We start from the raw sequence: 17,609 nt of genomic DNA on the forward strand, positions 1-17,609 counted from the left end.
TCTTTTTTTTTTATAGTTGTATGTCTGTTATTTTATATGGAACTTGGCGTCTGAAATAAAGAATAAATAAAAAATAAATACAAATAAATAATATGTGGTTTTGTTCCAAACTGATCTCTTATCATGTTTTTATTTTCAATAACCAACTAAATTACATTGCTGATTGAGTTTTGCCTGTTTTGTCCTGTGCAGAGTGAACACAACTAATACATAGTGTATATATAATCCTAGAGTGTATTAATAGGTCACAGAACTGGCATGTGTTGCAGGCTCAGTGAGTGATGTGTGTGTGCTCGACATGTGTGTGATGTTTTGCTCCAACGTAATCCATTTGGCTTGGGATGAAAAAACGGGCCCGAAAAATGCGCATCTGGCAGCAAGGTTCGGCCGATCAGAAAATAATTTCATGTTCAAAGTTAAAGAAGTACAAAGCTGAGTTCAACACGCTGTAAGAGTGGCAATGGAAAGATTCAAATTTGATAAAGCTTTAAAAAAAGTATAATTCTAATAGATATTTTATTTTTCAATTTGTTGCATTCATTACGTTCACTTTAAGTTGTCGGACGAAATACATCATTTCACATTTTCTTCTTTTACATGGCTGTTTGCTACAGGGCCAGATACTTACATTTTAATCTATTTTCAATGAATGTTCTGAAACCACGTTTCATAATTATTCTAAAGTAAGCTCTGATCTTATAATCAGTGTTGCATGAAGTGAAAATATACGGTCTTGTTAATGGAGAGGAATGTGATACGTTTGAGATCTGATAACCTTGATGGTTCAGTTCATAACTGATATATACAAATATACAAATATATATATATACAAATATATATAAATACATATATATTTATATATACAAATATATATATTTTATATAAATACATATATATTTATATATACAGTATATATATATAACTGACATATATATATATAAATATATATGAATACATATATATTTATACTCATAAATATATGTATATAAATATATATATATATGCTTAAAGAATATTTCTCCATAAAGCTTACATTGTACTGTACAGATGTAAACATGACCTAAAAGCCTTGAATGATATTTGAGGCATTTCGGTGCCACTTTGATCCAGAGTAATGAGCATTTGGGCATCATTATATAACTCATAAGCCAATTGCCCCACGGCGCGACCTGTATCACTCACATCTTCACACACATGAGCTTCCCTCGCTCGACGCTGTAGACCGGCAGCACGGCATGCATTCCTTTCAGGGGCACCGAAAAGGTTTCAGTCTCGCTTCCTCAGGGAATTGATTCAAGCAACCTGACCGTGGAATTCAACCCTGAACCAATAAGCGCGCACACACACACACACACAAACACACACACACACACACACACTCACACACAGAGAGAGACTTTGAAACATGTAGAACATTTCCAAAAGATATTACACAAACACAATATAAGTATGCAGCCCTCTTAGTTGAACAAGGGAAGACCTCACCCAGCTTCACCCATATTCAGAAGTGATGGAGCCTGAAAGCTTAAAGGTGAGCTCATAGGTTCAATAATTAGCGTTTATTTAAAGGATAAGGCTCACAACATTCTTTAGTTTTCTTATTGAAAAACAAATCCCATAAAATACATGCAGTAACCAGTGTCCTCCACAATACTAGTTTGGCTGGGGAACTATTTTATCCAAATATTAATTTCCTAAAACAGCTGGGCATTGTTCCTGGAACTAGAGTAAACAGGACATGTGACGGGTGTCCATGTTCTAGTCACCGGTGCAGCTCATGAGTTGTTGTTGTTTTTGGGTAACAATGCAGGGCCAGGCTAAATCAGAGTGGGGCTACACAGACAATGTTTTTTTTTACTCGCGTCAGTTCATTCTTGGTTTTAGTCTTTTCATATAGGATTTGTTGAATGAGAGAAACTTAATATCACCAGACGTATCCTTTCAGGACCCGGGAAAAAAGACAGAGACAGACAGAGGGAAGTATTTAATGGACAACATTGGACTTTAATTTCTTCCCAATGTACCAAGATGATGATGATGATGAAGATGATGATGATGCTGCAGGGAAACAATTCTGCAAGGTTGGCTCTGAGGAACCCTGCCTCTCCTTTCCAGCCTCTTCTGAGAGATTATTCAACTGAAAATAAATACATGGAGAGTTTTTTTACTCTTATGTCTCAGATGAAGGATTATATAGCGCAACAATTATATTGCGATAGGGACATTTTCTGAGCTAATAAAATACATGATCTGGAGTGATGAGATAAAACGGCTTAAAGCCCTTGAGAAAATGAGGTTTTAACATAACGCCTTCAGGGAGTAAGAGGAGGCCGTGTGAGAAGGGTCCAAGGCGGACCCCACACATGTTGGACGTCTCCTGTGTAAACGTCTGCTGTAAGTAAAAATAGAAATCAAGAAAGCCACACGTAGACATTATAAAGACGTTTGGAAATAAATGCAAATAAATAGAGTAGAAGAATAGAATCCAATTGAATGCCAACACTAAACGCCAGTTGGCTGATGTGCTGTTCAAGAGCTCATCACTCCAGGTCGTGAGTCAGTTGCCCGGTACCTGAAGGCACCAGACTGCCCTGCCGGTGTACAGGGTTATTCTGTTAGTAATACTCTACAGATCCATGGATGTGTTCATCTTTGCAGACATAAAACGTGCAAATAAAGAAGCAAAGAAAATGAAGTTCCACAGGTAATCATGTTCTCAGGAGTAGATGATATCACAATATCATGTGTATGAGGGGCAGTGTTGTTGAACGGCTGCACTCTTTTCACATATCTCATATTTGGTTTATCAGCCTTTGGTTTTCTTGATTTCAGCTAAAAGAGACTTAAAAAGCTCTGAAGATCTGAACTGAAACGGAGACCCACTGTTAATACAGGAAACATTGATTGGTGCAGCTATAACGTTGAGTTCATGTTTCCAAATGTCTCCTTGCACACATCGGGAAGTATTAGTGTTGTGAGAGTCACATTGATATGTGTCACTAGTCTAACAACAGCAAATACACCCTTGGATCAGGTGACATAAGAGGAGGTCAATGCTGTTTAACTTTGTTGAATCACAAAGCTTTATAGACATCTGCTTTTATTGACCTTCAAGTGACTCCGGAAGAAAATGACGTAAGCAAAATCTGTAGATATTTCCCCAAATAAGTCAGGTGAGCAAGGCCAGCTTCAGGAAAGGTACAGCGCTACACACAAAGTGCCACACAATCATGACATCATTCCTGTTTCAGCCTCATGGAAACCTCTGGTCACTGTCAGTTAGCGTAACCGTAACGAGAAACAAACACCGTTGTAAGTTACAGTCCTGTAATCTATTAATCGCCACTGTCCTCTGCTCATCTCTCTCTAAATGGCCGACGGGTGTGCAGACACCAAGATGAAGTGTCCATGACACGTATGATCTCACCTTCTTTATGCAAGAAACACTTCCACAGGCAGAAGCAGAGGGACATGACCAACAGGGCCGCCACCGTCGTCACGGAGATCAGGATGGTGAGCGCCGTCCCAACTAGGAGGGAGAACAACAGTGAAATGATGAACAGTTGTTATTGTCTTGCATATTTCTAGAGACTGTAGAAACCAAAGACTCTTTTGTTTTAGTTCAACAAATTAGACGATAAGCAGAACTAGCCTTTCCTTATAGTGTGAAAGCTAAAGTCAGAGCTAATAGCTACAGATTAATTTAATTTAACAAAGCAACATTATGAGTAAACAGAGATAATCGCCAGCTGTCAAATAAACATCACAACACATATACGTGACGAAACATGCCTCGATATGGAAAGGGGACGAATTAGAAAAATTAAACTTTGCAAAAAGTAAAGATTCAGTACAATGTATTTACATTACACTTTAAATTTGTTGAGTTTATTTGTTTTAGGTGTTTTATTCAGTCAATCATTACATCAGTAAAGCCACATTCTAATATAGGCAGAAGCATGAAATGCTTACATATTCCTATCCTAAATTCTTATCAATTTAATCCGATGAATAATAAGAGACTTATTGGAGAATTCTCTGATCTGTATACGGTGCTCTGTTAAATTGAATTCACACACCATTAGTACAATGGACAGATCTTTTCTCTGACTCTGGATTTTCAGATTGTTTTTTTCCCAGCATCTGTCCAGGTTTTTTTGAGGATACACGCTCTTTGTGTCCTTTACAGTCTCCAATAATCAGCTTTCTTCCACATTCTTAGGAGGCTTCTATTATTTTTTTCAAGAGATCTCAAGTGATGATGGTATATGAAGGATGCAGAGTATGCCTGGAAAAATATAGAAATATAGGTTATAAGTGGGATTGGAATGTATGTATATGGAAGATGTATGTGGATATATATATATATATATATATATATATATTTATATCTGTATATATATATTATTTTTTATTATTTTTATTTGATTATAATAATTTAGGATAGGAATATATAAGCATTTTTTGCTTCTACCTATACCTTTTCAGTCTTTCTATTTTGTATATTACATAGAACAATATTGTATTGTATTGCAATGATTGACTGAATAAAATACACAACAACAACAACAACAACAACAACAACAAACAATGCTTTATCGAGGTCAAGCATCTCATTGAAGTAAAGCTTCTCTGAGACCAACTCACGTTTAGTGTTCATGGATACAGCGATCGGGGACTCGAGCCCTTTGTGGTGCACCAAGCATTTGATGGACACATCTTTCAGCATCCCTGATTGGACGGTCAGCGTACTGATGACCAGAGTGGTGCCATCGGCCTGTGGGAGCATTGTTGTCACGGGGGGGCCTTTGGTGCGGTTGTCCCTCTCCACATTCCACACTATCTCTGCTGGGGGCCGGGACACCGAGGTGCAGTTGGCTTCGATCACCCCGGGAGAGGTGGTCTTGTAGCTCACCTGAGGTTTGGGCAGCACTGGGAGAAATATACAGAAACAAAACTATCGCAACACACGCTGATGCAAAATCAGTTCATACTGTCGACGTGTGTATCGCATATAAAAAGCACTGTGCCAATAATGCCTTCTTCTTCATCATCTGGAGCTGTGTGAGAAATACACAAGCCAGAAAACACAAAGGGAGACTGGCATATGAGCGTTGTTTTATTAATTTAAAATTCACGTCTAGATTGTACATGTTCAAAGAGTGTTCGGGTAATATATTCTGGGTTGATACCGAAGAAAAACCTTGAAGCCTTTGAATCATGCAGGAATGTGAGTTCCTGGAGTCTGAAGTGCCATCAGTAAATATCTTGCTGTTTTCAATTCTCTGTTCTCTCTCTGAGACTGAGCAAGGAATGTAATGCGCTTGAACCAACCACATTTTTGTTGGCAAGAACACATTCAGCCACAGATATTCAGCCCTCATAGTTTCAGCGTCCTCTTGGACTTCCTCCATCATCTGTCTGAATTGTATCAAGGAACAAACATACAGTCGGTACGGAAAGTATTCAGATCCCTTTAAATGTTTCACTCTTTGTTTCATTGCAGCCATTTTCTAAAATCAAAAAAGTTCATTTTATTTCTCATTAATGTTCACCCAGCACCCCATCTTGACAGAAAAAAACAAACATGTAGAAATTGTTGCTAATTTATTAAAAAAGAAAACCTGAAATATCACATGGTCATAAGTATTCAGACCCTTTGCTGTGACTCATATTGAACTCACATGATGTCCACTCCTTCTGATCCTCTTTGAGATGGCTCTACTCCTTCATTAGAGTCCAGCTGTGTTTAAACAAACTGATTGGACTTGATGAGTAAAGGCACACGCCTGTCTCTAAAAGACCTGACAGCTCACAGTGCACGTCAGAGCCAATGAGAATCATGAGGTCAACAGGTGTGAAACACTTGTTGCATCATTCCCAAGAAGACTCCTGGCTGTACGAGCTCCACAGGCTTCTACTCAATACTGAATACTTATGACCATGTGATATTCCAGTTTTTCTTTTTTAATAAATTAGCAACAATTTCTACATGTCTGTTTTTTTCTGTCAATATGGGGCGCTGAGTGACATTAATGAGAAATAAAATGAACTTTTTTAATTTTAGCAAATGGCTGCAATGAAACAAGGAGTGAACATTTTAAAGGGGTCTGAATACTTTTCGTACCCACTGTGTATAAAATCCTGTTGAAAAGTTGTCTGTTGTCCTCACTCCATTTCTCTCTACGACGCTCCGGAGTGGTTGAAGGTAGCCGCATATTTAGACAATACTCTCCTGTAAATTCATCACTAATTGTGCTTCATATTCTCGACTCACATTTTATTTGTTTGACTTAATCTGTAATGCTGTGAGATCGTGTGTCTTCGCATTAATCTATCGCTGTTTTGTTGACAGCACGTGTGAGAGTGGGCGAAAAGGAGGCGCATCACATCACCCAGGGTGGGTTGAGGATGGAAGACGTGCTATTAACGATACGTTAATGCTAATCGGGCGTCACTACTGGAAACACCTACTGTACTGTACAGTTCAATTTCAAACAAAAGCACATCTGTTTGTTGAGATGACTGAGAGAGAAAGGGAGCGGGAGAAAATGAGCAGAGCGAGGGGACAAAGCACAGAAGGAGTCTCTGTCTGCTGCAAACACTGACAACAGTCACGCATCCGGACCTCACTCCCTGCCTCCATCATTCTTTTTCGAACGCTCCATTCTTCACATGGACACACACTGTTCTGTGTTTGTGTGTTGAACCAATCAGCCGGTAGCTTATCCTGCGCTATATCATGAAAACATTCAGCAGCGACAGTCGGGAAGAACGAAAATAACATTCCTGTCTAAATCCCAGGGGTACCTGTCTTTCCTGCAGACACACATTCCATATTGGATGTCTGCATTCACACACATGTCTGACTCATCACACAGTATGCTGTCTTCCCAGCTCTCACATCATAGTCATTCACTACTACACCCCTGCACAAATGTGCACCTGAACAACTCCTAAAAGAACATTTCTGCCTTTGAGGTTGCTATAAAAGTGACATTTTTGTGAAAGAAAGCAGCAGAAGCGGGATGACTGTCATAACAACAAAAGCATCGACAGCAAATGCATCTGCCCTGAATTTCATATTGTACCAGCATGTGCTTTAAAGAAGGAGATGTAGGTCAGTCTGTCGGTCCAGAATCAAATATGTCAATTTGATGACATTTGTTGTGAAACGTGGTCCATACATTCAGTAAGACTTCTAATCTCACGCTACTGATCACTGGACAAGTCATTCAGCACCACCAACAGCTCAACGTGTTCAGTCAAAGGACACCTCAACACCTCACACATTAACCCCCTTCAGCCTGATATGCATTTAGTGGATGGATTATGTTCTACTCCCAAAATGTCAAACTATTCTTTGAAAGTGTCATTTCATAAACGCATGCTTTATTACAGTCTTATGGCCTTATTCCTGCACAATAAATAAAAAAGTCACTTTTCATAACACAAGCATTGACTTGCAGTATACTGTTCAACAACCTGCGCTTCTCTCAAAGTTCCCCTCAGCCTATATGGCGTTTCTGTGTGGGCCATACTTTTATGAAATTTGATATAAGATAAACATCAATCATGAGAGCTGGGTAAAAAGAGGTTTACCGTAGGTGACGAGGCAAACCCTGGAAGACTTCGGCCCGTCGGCGTGCGTGTTGTACAGGCAGGTGAAGCAGCCCTCGTCCTGGATGGCGACGGGCTGGATGGTGAGCCGACTGTCTGACAGGGAGGCACTCAGCCAGACTCTTCCCTGGAACGACGGCTCTATCACGGGGTCGCTTCGCTTGGTGAAGGACGCCACCTCCGTGGAGACTCCTTGTGCAGATGTGTGTTTCCATACGACCTGCTGAACCTTCTCAGGCAAACCGTAGGAGCACGAGAGGGAGGCCGTCTTGCCACTCACTGCCGTCTTGTTTCTTTCAGCGGTGATTTGAGCTGGGAGTAAAACAAAAAATAAGGAACGATGGATGAGGAGAAAAGACAAAACAAAAAAAGGGGGACAGAGAGGGAGAAAGGGGAAAATATTCATAAATATGAGGAGCCCAAACAGAAACCAGTCACTGGAATCTGCAATAGCTGTTTCTGCTGAGAAATGAGCCCTCCTTCTCCCACTGCTGCATGCTCTTTATTACGCGGTGGTTACATATTTCTCAGTAAATCCCCAAAGCAGATTGATTTTGAGATTGTAGGGTGGAGTAACTGTCTCTGGAGTCCTCTGGAGTATTGGTTTTGTTCCATTTGAAAGGACACGGGGCAAAGGGCCGGCGTCCAATATATATGCCACGTTCACGTAATAGTTTAAAATTTAATTCGGAGTAGCAGAGCGGGAAAAAACTGTTTGCGTCGGCCTCCAAATTGTATTTCACACCCACGCTGAACATAACTGTCATAGAGCTGGCAAAGTGGCTGCACATCTATAATACGTACACTAATACAGATGCAGCTGATTTAAAGGAAATATATTTTCACAAACTCAGAAACAGATGGACGTGAATGGCGCTGACGTATCAGACGGGACGGATCTCATTCAGGTGTCCGATTCTGGATTATTGAGCTCCTCAGCTGAGTTCAGTCTCCCTGTCACTATAGGCACTCCAAGTATATTGAAAGTAATGACTCGACCTGGCCTCATGTGGATGCTTCTGCCACCTGGTTCAAGACCTTCAGAACTATGTCACAATAGCAGAGACTCTTCCTGGAATTCATCACGGGCAAAATAATATCTCATATTTCATCTCAATCTCTCCTGTCAGGGTTGAATACGTCATGTTGTTTTTGCTTCATCCCTGCATTCCTAGCTCTCTAACAGGCCAGCGCGTCGCATGGTTTTAAACCTTGGCACTGAAGAACAGATCTACTGATACTCATTTCAAATTGCTCTGAGCATCTAGATACACAATAGTGTTCAAACTGTAACTAATTGCTGTTCTTCTATCTGTAAAAACTGCGTCCTGGTTCACAAAATCAAAGTCATCACAGGACTTACTCACAGGTAACAGTGAGGCACGTCAGTCCCTGCCTTGAACCGGAAGGATTCATGTCAAAGATGCAGGTGTAGCAGCCTTCGTCACGGAAACCCACCCTGCGGATGGTGATGGCTGAGGTGTCTTTCGGGGAGGAGGCGAGCTCCACATACTGCTGCCCGCTCACACTGTCTCTGTTGCCGGGTTGGTAGCTCAGCAGGGTCTGGTTTTGGACATCCAGCCAACGCACCTGCCTCAGAGACTCGCCTTGCTCCCTCGAGACACTGCACGTCAGAGTGAATGGCTTCTCCACCGGAGCTTCCAAGCGCTCTGGTGCCGTTACCTTGCCTGAAACACCCAACCAATACATACAATAAAATAAGCATTATAATTTATAGTTTGTTGTGACGTGCCTTTTTTTGATTTGTTCGATATCTTTCTAGCATAGCAGACTCACCCTGTAGCCTTCCCACCATCAGGAGGAGTAAACACACCTGCAGACCTTTCCTACAGGAGGCCTGGATCATCATCTTCTTCATCACTCATTTAACAGAGAGGAGAAAGAGCGATACTGAGAATTTCACAAGTAGCAGTCAGCCCACCATGAACTCAAACTCTTCTTAAAATTATATAACTAATTCATATTCATACAGAAAGAACTTTAAAGTGTCTAATTTCCCCCGAGGAAGAGAGTTCAGCTCATGTGTTCACTGTAGATGTTGCCCAACACATTTAATTGCATAAAAACATCCAGACAACTAATGAATGGGATGCAATGCAAACAAGAAATCCTCAAGTGTGATAACAATATTCAACATTCAACATATGAAGTTATTCACATGAGAAATATATCAGAGATAAATTCAAACTAATAGTTATCAGAGGTCTTTGAAATGTAAAGAGATTTTTTCTTTCTGCCACATCATGACTTAGTTAACTTGCAATGGACATAAACACATTTTAGTCAAATAACACATATACAGCGATAACACGAAGTTTCCACTCTTTGATTTAGGCTATATTTTGTATTCTTTGTATCATGTCAATTATGACATATGACACTCACCTCTACTTGTCCTAATGCAGAAGGTATACGCCAACAGTTGAAGATGTTCTACCTCTGCAACATCTTGGACATCCTCATAACCCGGCAGTCTTTCGAAACATCACTCCAGACGAAGCGAGAAACACTTTTTTACTCCTCCGTGTGTTTTCTATTGTGCACCCTTCAGCACAATGAACACCAGCCAGCGGCAGCTCCACACTTCATTCCTCTGGATGCGGTGGGGTGGTGAGTGCGCGCAAAGCCACGGCGCAGTTTGGATTTACAGCGACCTCCAGTGTCACTTTGTATATTGCTTCGTGATACAGGTTGAGATTGAACATCACTAGTATTGTTTAGTTCATGTTGAGTAATTGCTCTGTTTATTAGGATTTCCTTATGGCCCACGTTGCAGTATGCGATGAAAGAAATAGCACACAGGAGAAAAAAATTAATTCGCTCTGCAATTTTAATTCCCAACTCATAGATTATTAAAACACATTATACGGTTTAATTTACATACATCCAGAATGTTGATCAAACTCAATTGCTGAAGCATCTATGTACAAGTTATGAATATATCCATATATATGGATATATCCATATATATCTGGATATGACCACCTTTTCTATTTCTGCACTCTTATAGTTTTGACCCAAAATATTTGGGCTGCAACTAATCAGTTATTTTCACTGTCGATTGACGTGTCAATTATTTGTACCGTTCATTTGTTTTGCCTCAAATGTCATAACATAATAAAACTCGTCTTCAAATGTCTTGTTTAGTTCGTCCACATTTTAGGGAAGTTCAAAGGTTAAGTCCAATATTGCTCAATTATTGTCTTTCTTACTATGATATTCATATATTGTCTTGTTTTTTAACATATCAGGAATGATACATTTAGTATATATACATACATATGTATACATATGTACATATATATTAATATATATATATATATATACATTTATATATGTATATCAGAGACAATGGAATGGAGTTCTCAGGCCAGGTTACTGATGCTAAAAACACAATTGTGTCACCTGCACGGATACAGCAAGAATTAGAGAGAGAAACAATGATGTACCATAAATAAAAATACTTAAAAAAGTGTACAAGTTTATAAATCATCCTACAGTCTGTGAATCAGTCGGCTGGGTTCTCTTTTTTGCGGCGTCACAGTTTTGCGACGGAAGTGTCTCTGCCGGACTCATCTTGATGACGTACCAACATGGCTATCATAGTGATTTGACAGCTAAACAACACATGCTCTAAAAATGAGCTCATTAGTGACATACACATGTTAAGGCCGACTTGTTTCTTAATGGATTAAAACTATCCTCTACCCTGCTACACCTGAACGGCCCGTTTGCTTCGCGGACTAAAGGCTCTGGGACAGACGTCGCCATGTCGTTCCTGGTGGACTCGGTCATCGTGTTCACCTCACAGGTAACGTTCACACGAGTTGGGAAAGTCGACGCATCGTAACGTGTGTTATAAGATAAGATAATCCTTTATTAGTTCACCGAACAAGTAAGGACATCCTAACGTGGAATCACACGCTATCTACGTAACGTCAGCCTGAACTGAGACCGTCTGAGACTAAAGTTCACACCCACCCTGAATGTATTGATGTGTCTTTTATCGAAAGTCAGACGGTTAAAGATGTCTTGAAAACCGTTTTCTTAGCAGATTAAACCCTTTACTCAATACTGAGATCAACATCGTCACACGTCGGCATAACACCCGTTTATTTGGATTCCACTGTAAAATAACTTGTTGTCTTTACTTAAGGATCAAGGGGTTTTATTTGCCATTTGTGCCTAGAGCAACAGTCCAGACACATTGGAATTATTTTGCAGGGCTCTCCAAGTCAACAGAGGTACAAACACAATTTAATAATAAGAACAAATATAAAAACACACTGTACATAAGGTGGTAGAATATAAAGTATTAGGTACAGTTTAAAAAAACAGGTCATCAACATAAAAAAGGAGAGGGCAGAGGTTAATAGATAAATAGGCGAGTGCTGTTCCTAGCTTGTGAAAAGAAAGAGGGGAACGGGGACAGTTATATGGGGATACTCATGGACCGCGTCTTGACACATTGCATTCATTGTTTTCTTACTCAAACAATGACTCAAACATCAGCTATGCACTATGTACATTGCCTGTTCATTGAATACCATTTTTTAAATTATTATGTCTAATTGTTACATTAAATTTATAAGCAACGGCCAGAATCTAAGTGTACTGCAAATAAAAACAGAGGAGTTATAAAACTAATAATACATGATGTGGATGAGAGCACTGGGCCAAATGTAATCGTCAGGGTTTTCTGTCGTTGCTGTGTATTTGCATAACTTAGTGTCTTATTCATGTATCTATTGAATAGGTTTCATCTTTGTTATGCATATCGCAGCATGTCCTCATTGAAAAATGAGACTGTAATTTGGCCGGTTTCTCCAAACAATTCCCCTTTATTCCAACACAGGTGCTGTTCTTCGGATTCGGCTGGTTGTTCTTCATGCGGCAGCTGTTTAAAGATTATGAGGTGCAGTGTTATTGCAAAGCCTTTTATTTACAATGAGAAACAGCAAATCGGAGCCTGGTCATCAGTCATAGATTCATAGGCCTCATCAATCACTCGAAATCCTCTCTGCTCACCGCCTTGACTGTTTTTGTGTTTGTTGACAGGTGCGACAGTATATTGTCCAGGTGGTTTTCTCTATCACTTTTGCTTTTTCATGTACCATGTTTGAGCTCATCATCTTTGAGATCCTGGGTGCCTTAAGTAGCAAGTGAGTCACTTTTCTGTGAACAATATAAGTCTGTCTCTATTGCTGCTTCTTTCAGATATAATAAATACAAAAAAATGTCATGTCTTTGCCACAGCTCTAGGTATTTTCACTGGAAGCTGAATCTGTACGTGATTCTGCTGGTCTTAATCTTTGTGGTGCCTTTCTACATCGGATACTTTGTTGTCAGCAACATCCGCCTGCGTAAGTATAGCTGTTTAGCCGGGTATTGAAAATAAAACACTGGAAATCAGAAAGGATTGCGCTCTATGACGGGTGTACTGTCACACATTATGTCACAGAAAGCTGTTTTCTTTGTGTCTGTGTGAAGTGCAGAGACAGAAGCTTCTCTTTGCTTGTATGGTGTGGTTCACCTTCATGTATTTCTTCTGGAAGTTGGGAGACCCATTCCCCATCCTGAGTCCAAAACATGGTACGTGTGCGTCCTTCACTTCTCTCTTGGCACCTTTTATGCCTTAAGTCTCCCTTTTCTTTCTCTTACTGTGAGAGTCCTCTACCTGCATATGAGGGAAACACTGTTGTCAGTGTGTTGTTGTCTCTTGCCCAGGCATCCTGTCCATAGAGCAGCTCATCAGTCGTGTCGGTGTGATCGGAGTCACCCTCATTGCTTTGTTGTCTGGGTTTGGTGCCGTCAACTGTCCCTACACCTACATGTCCTATTTCCTCAGGTAAGCTTAGCTGTGCTTTTGCTCTCGGGTTACTTCAGCAGCCGTATCGCACAGCTTGTTAATCTTAGTCTTGAGATTATTATTATTTTTGGGAATGACATCCCTGTTTTCGTGACCCATGCTGCCATTGCTTTGATGCTTCCTGCCTGGTTGTTATCAAAGGAATGTAACAGACAGCGACATCCTGGCTCTGGAGAGGCGGCTGCTCCAGACTATGGACATGATTGTCAGCAAGAAGAAACGGTGAGTAAAAATATGTATGTATACCTATTTATTTTGTTGATAGAATGAATACAAGAAATTATTTTGCGTTTACAATTTGTTCCGTGTGTGTGTAGGATTGCCATGACACGGAGGCAGATGTACCAGCGTGGAGAAGACCAGAACAAACAGACAGGATTCTGGGGCATGATCAAGAGTGTCACCTCTCCACAAACAGGCAGTGAAAGTATCCTTTCTACTTATATTGACTATGATGGAATAAAAAGTCTTAATTCAAGGTGCTATCAGAGAACTATGTACTAACTGTTTACAGTATTTGTAGTAGATATGAGCCTTGACTTATTCCGTCTAGACCTATCTCTGGTCCAGCAGGAGGTCGATGCTCTGGAGGAGCTGAGTCGGCAGCTCTTTCTTGAGACTGTGGATCTGCAAGCCACGAAGGTAACACACACACACACACACACACACACACACATACACACACACCAACACACAAACACAGGGCCGTGCAGGCACACTGTGCTCCAGTTAACTGCAAATACACCGGGTGTATTAAAATACAGAAGCACATCCAGGCTATACTCGTACTCTGGAAATAAAATTTAAAACAAATCTAAAACCTGACTTACAAGTTAAGGTTGGAACACCCCGACGTCTGATGGCGCTGTGGGGAGTGTCCACCAAACGGCAGACGGACATGGTTAGCGTCTTGCTGGTGAACATTATGAAGCATATTTATTCCATTTTTTTATAAAAGAGTATACCGCAGCTAAAGAGCCAGACATTTCCATGAAGAGTTGATGAGTTACGTAGGGCTTTTATTCATCAGCTAGACACCGACAGGACTCCAAATGAAGGATAATGTTGCTCCATAGCTGCTGGATCTGTAGATAAGGAACTCTTTACGAACACGTTTACCATATCAACAGGTTTAGGTCAACATTGTCTGGTCCCAGCTCTCAAGTGATCACACAGGTTTAATCATTCTTTAATTGTTGTTGAATTGTCTTGACTTGCCCAGTTGATGGCTCTGACTATTGTATAACTACATGCTCAGTTTAAGTACACTCTGTACGGGTGTCGATGCTTTGTAATGCACCCCACCCCCCTCCCCCAGTTTATCATTAAGGCAGAGGGGTCGGTGCTGCTGAGGGCGCCGTGGGCCAATAAAAAGATTACGCAGCGAGTTAAAAACATAAAAGAAGAGTAAAGAAGACATCATTGATATTTAAGTCCTTTCTTCCTGACAGAGTTTAGCAACGTCTAGTTATTTCTACATATCCTTAACCCGACCTTACAGCTGCCATTATAAACACCTACTTATAAAGTAGTTCTGGCTAAGTTGTCAGCGTACAAGTGAGTACTATCACACTCTAACACACACGTCTATAGGGATGTCTCATTGGGTAGTGGTTCTGTGCACCTGATGAATCTTAGTCCAGTATTTTACTGGAGTGGCTAGGATTTGATTCAATGGTAATATCGGCATTATTGATTTCTGCTGATTCAACCTCATTAAACCTAAACTTTGGGATGTTAAAATAACTTTAATTAAACATCTGTCACATACATATAAATCCCTTTCTGTCCAAGATGTCAGGAGTCAGGTGTGTTACTACGATGTATCACCACATGCAGTATAACATCACAGGACACTGTAGAAATAATATCAAATAAAAGACACACTTTGATAGTATACCAACAGGTCTGATCTGGTTTATAAAGATCGGATACAAAAGTTTTCTGCAGCTTCCCAAATTTGAACTCAAATTCAGACCTGCTGACATGACATGAACCCACTTTTATCTACACGATGATCTCCTCTGCCTTCGTGCCATAAATGATTACCTTGTTCTTTACCAACACCTTTCCTTATCTTTAGGAGCGAATCGAGTACTCGACGACATTCCAGGGGAAATACTTCAATTTCCTTGGCTACTTCTTTTCCATCTATTGCGTTTGGAAAATCTTCATGGTGAGAACACTGTTATATTCTGGCATTGTATTTATTCCCTCATCTCACACATAGATCATGTGAGTGCGACGGCTCAATCACATTTTGTTGAGTGTTTATTTTTATTTGTTTAAAAAGTACATTTATTTATTTATTAAAAGACCTCTTCTTTCCACCACAGGCCACAATAAACATTGTGTTTGATCGAGTGGGGAAGACGGATCCAGTGACGAGGGGTATTGAAATTACAGTGAACTACTTGGGCATCCAGTTTGATGTAAGACATACACACACACACAGATACACACACTCACACACTCACACCTGCAGTAATAGTCACATGTCACACTGCATGACCTGTAAAGATAATTGTCAGCTCATTATTATCTCTCTGCCTGCTTTCTCTCCCGCAAACCTGCTCACGATCGCACTCAAATCTTTTCTCACAATTAATTGATTGCGTTATATCTCACACTCTCAGAATATAGCACTATGTTTATATTTAGATAAGTACATTATGATTACAGATGGACAGTCATCATCTTCTGTCACCCATTTCTGATTTGTTTTTCATGTTTTTTTATTCTCATCTCAGGTGAAGTTCTGGTCCCAACACATCGCTTTCATCTTGGTGGGGATAATAATTGTGACATCCATCCGTGGATTACTCATCACCCTCACGAAGGTAAAACGATCACGTGATGCATGTTGAAATGGCTACAGATCTCGGGTCAATTTTACGCCGTTGAACCAACGATGTGATGCTCCTCTGCTTTCAGTTCTTCTATGCGATATCAAGCAGCAAGTCCTCTAACGTCATCGTGCTCGTCCTCGCTCAGATCATGGTGAGTGCGCCGCGTTGTAAATATCTTCGTAACACAGAGCAGAGCCTCCGAAGAGCAGATGAACCGAAACGTTCTCCGTCTGTCTCGATCCACCAGGGGATGTATTTCGTGTCATCCGTGCTGCTGATGCGTATGAGCATGCCGCTGGAGTATCGCTCCATCGTGACGGAGGTTCTGGGGGAGCTGCAGTTCAACTTCTACCACCGTTGGTTTGACGTCATCTTCCTGGTCAGCGCCTTGTCCAGCATCCTCTTCCTTTATCTCGCCCACAAGCAGTCACCAGAGAAACAAATAGCCTTCTAATCACCTACATCTGACCCCCCCACCCCCCCCTTGATTTAACTACTGACCCATGGGTGACTTTGAATCTGGAATTTAGAGATACCTATAAATCAGTTTTTTTATATTTTTATTTTTGGGAGATGATTATATTCAATACTTGTTCCTGAATCAGGAACGGCTGATTGTTTGATGCAAGCGATGGGAAACTGTTGGAGCACATTCTTTAAAATAAACTTGGAAAGTGGACTTTCTAGAATTAAATGATGGATTATTAGGACAGTCGTTGCTATTTGTAATTCAATTTTTACCTGCATATGTAAACTCATTGTTTCGGCCAAAACAACCTTTTCATTTCTTTTCAACACACTGGAGCTGTACTGTCCACAGCCGATCTGTGCTTCACTCCTACTGAAGTGTAACGGGACGATATGAGGAACCCGCAGATGTCATGATCTCCACTATCAAGAAACATGTCAGTTAATTGTGAATAATAAAAAAATCTCATAAAGTAAGCTTAATTCAGACGGTATGTTTTCATTTATGGTGTTTGTGAAAACTGTCATTCATTTGATTTTTCTTTCACAACTGAGAAAACAAAGTTAAAAAAGTTTAAATAAAGGAAGCCGAGAGAGACAAATAATGAACGGTAGTGTTGTAACGGATCGGTCCGGATCGCCCCTCCACAAGCAGGTGGACCGCGGATTAATTACACAGTTTAACATTAAGCATCAGTGTGTCACTGACAATTGTTATTCACCAATAATCAGTCAAATATATGATCATTTATGCTTTCCTATTCACATATTTCTGCTAAAAT

At 40.3% G+C, this 17,609-nt stretch overlaps 2 protein-coding genes across 6 annotated transcripts; one reads left to right on the top strand and one right to left on the bottom strand.

Annotated features, from left to right (window-relative positions):
* Positions 1-1,969: 1,969 nt before the first annotated feature.
* zgc:113337 (uncharacterized protein LOC503741 homolog) lies at positions 1,970-10,177 on the bottom strand. 4 transcript variants are annotated; one of them, XM_056437741.1, is made up of 7 exons: positions 10,027-10,177; positions 9,418-9,490; positions 8,988-9,308; positions 7,603-7,932; positions 4,648-4,932; positions 3,428-3,529; positions 1,970-2,137 (listed from the first exon to the last, which is right to left on the bottom strand). In XM_056437741.1, exons 2-7 carry the CDS (start codon positions 9,488-9,490, stop codon positions 2,130-2,132), a joined length of 1,119 nt encoding a protein of 372 aa, XP_056293716.1. In that variant the 5' UTR covers positions 10,027-10,177; the 3' UTR covers positions 1,970-2,129. The 4 variants fall into 4 exon arrangements, with proteins under 4 accessions (XP_056293716.1, XP_056293710.1, XP_056293693.1 ...); XM_056437735.1 differs by having other exon boundaries at positions 9,418-9,493; XM_056437718.1 differs by having other exon boundaries at positions 9,418-9,501.
* A 1,068-nt stretch (positions 10,178-11,245) lies between these two features.
* Positions 11,246-17,310, top strand: si:ch73-390b10.2 (Golgi pH regulator). 2 transcript variants are annotated; one of them, XM_056437311.1, is made up of 14 exons: positions 11,246-11,452; positions 12,497-12,556; positions 12,700-12,803; positions 12,898-13,004; positions 13,132-13,233; positions 13,369-13,489; positions 13,652-13,732; positions 13,828-13,937; positions 14,064-14,152; positions 15,594-15,686; positions 15,847-15,942; positions 16,261-16,350; positions 16,445-16,510; positions 16,607-17,310. In XM_056437311.1, exons 1-14 carry the CDS (start codon positions 11,411-11,413, stop codon positions 16,811-16,813), a joined length of 1,368 nt encoding a protein of 455 aa, XP_056293286.1. In that variant the 5' UTR covers positions 11,246-11,410; the 3' UTR covers positions 16,814-17,310. The 2 variants fall into 2 exon arrangements, with proteins under 2 accessions (XP_056293286.1, XP_056293295.1); XM_056437320.1 differs by lacking the exons at positions 11,246-11,452; positions 12,497-12,556; positions 12,700-12,803 and having other exon boundaries at positions 12,915-13,004; positions 13,137-13,233.
* The last annotated feature ends 299 nt before the right edge of the window (positions 17,311-17,609 follow it).

Source organism: Pseudoliparis swirei, chromosome 2, assembly GCF_029220125.1.
Source record: "Pseudoliparis swirei isolate HS2019 ecotype Mariana Trench chromosome 2, NWPU_hadal_v1, whole genome shotgun sequence".
NCBI lineage: Eukaryota > Metazoa > Chordata > Actinopteri > Perciformes > Liparidae > Pseudoliparis > Pseudoliparis swirei.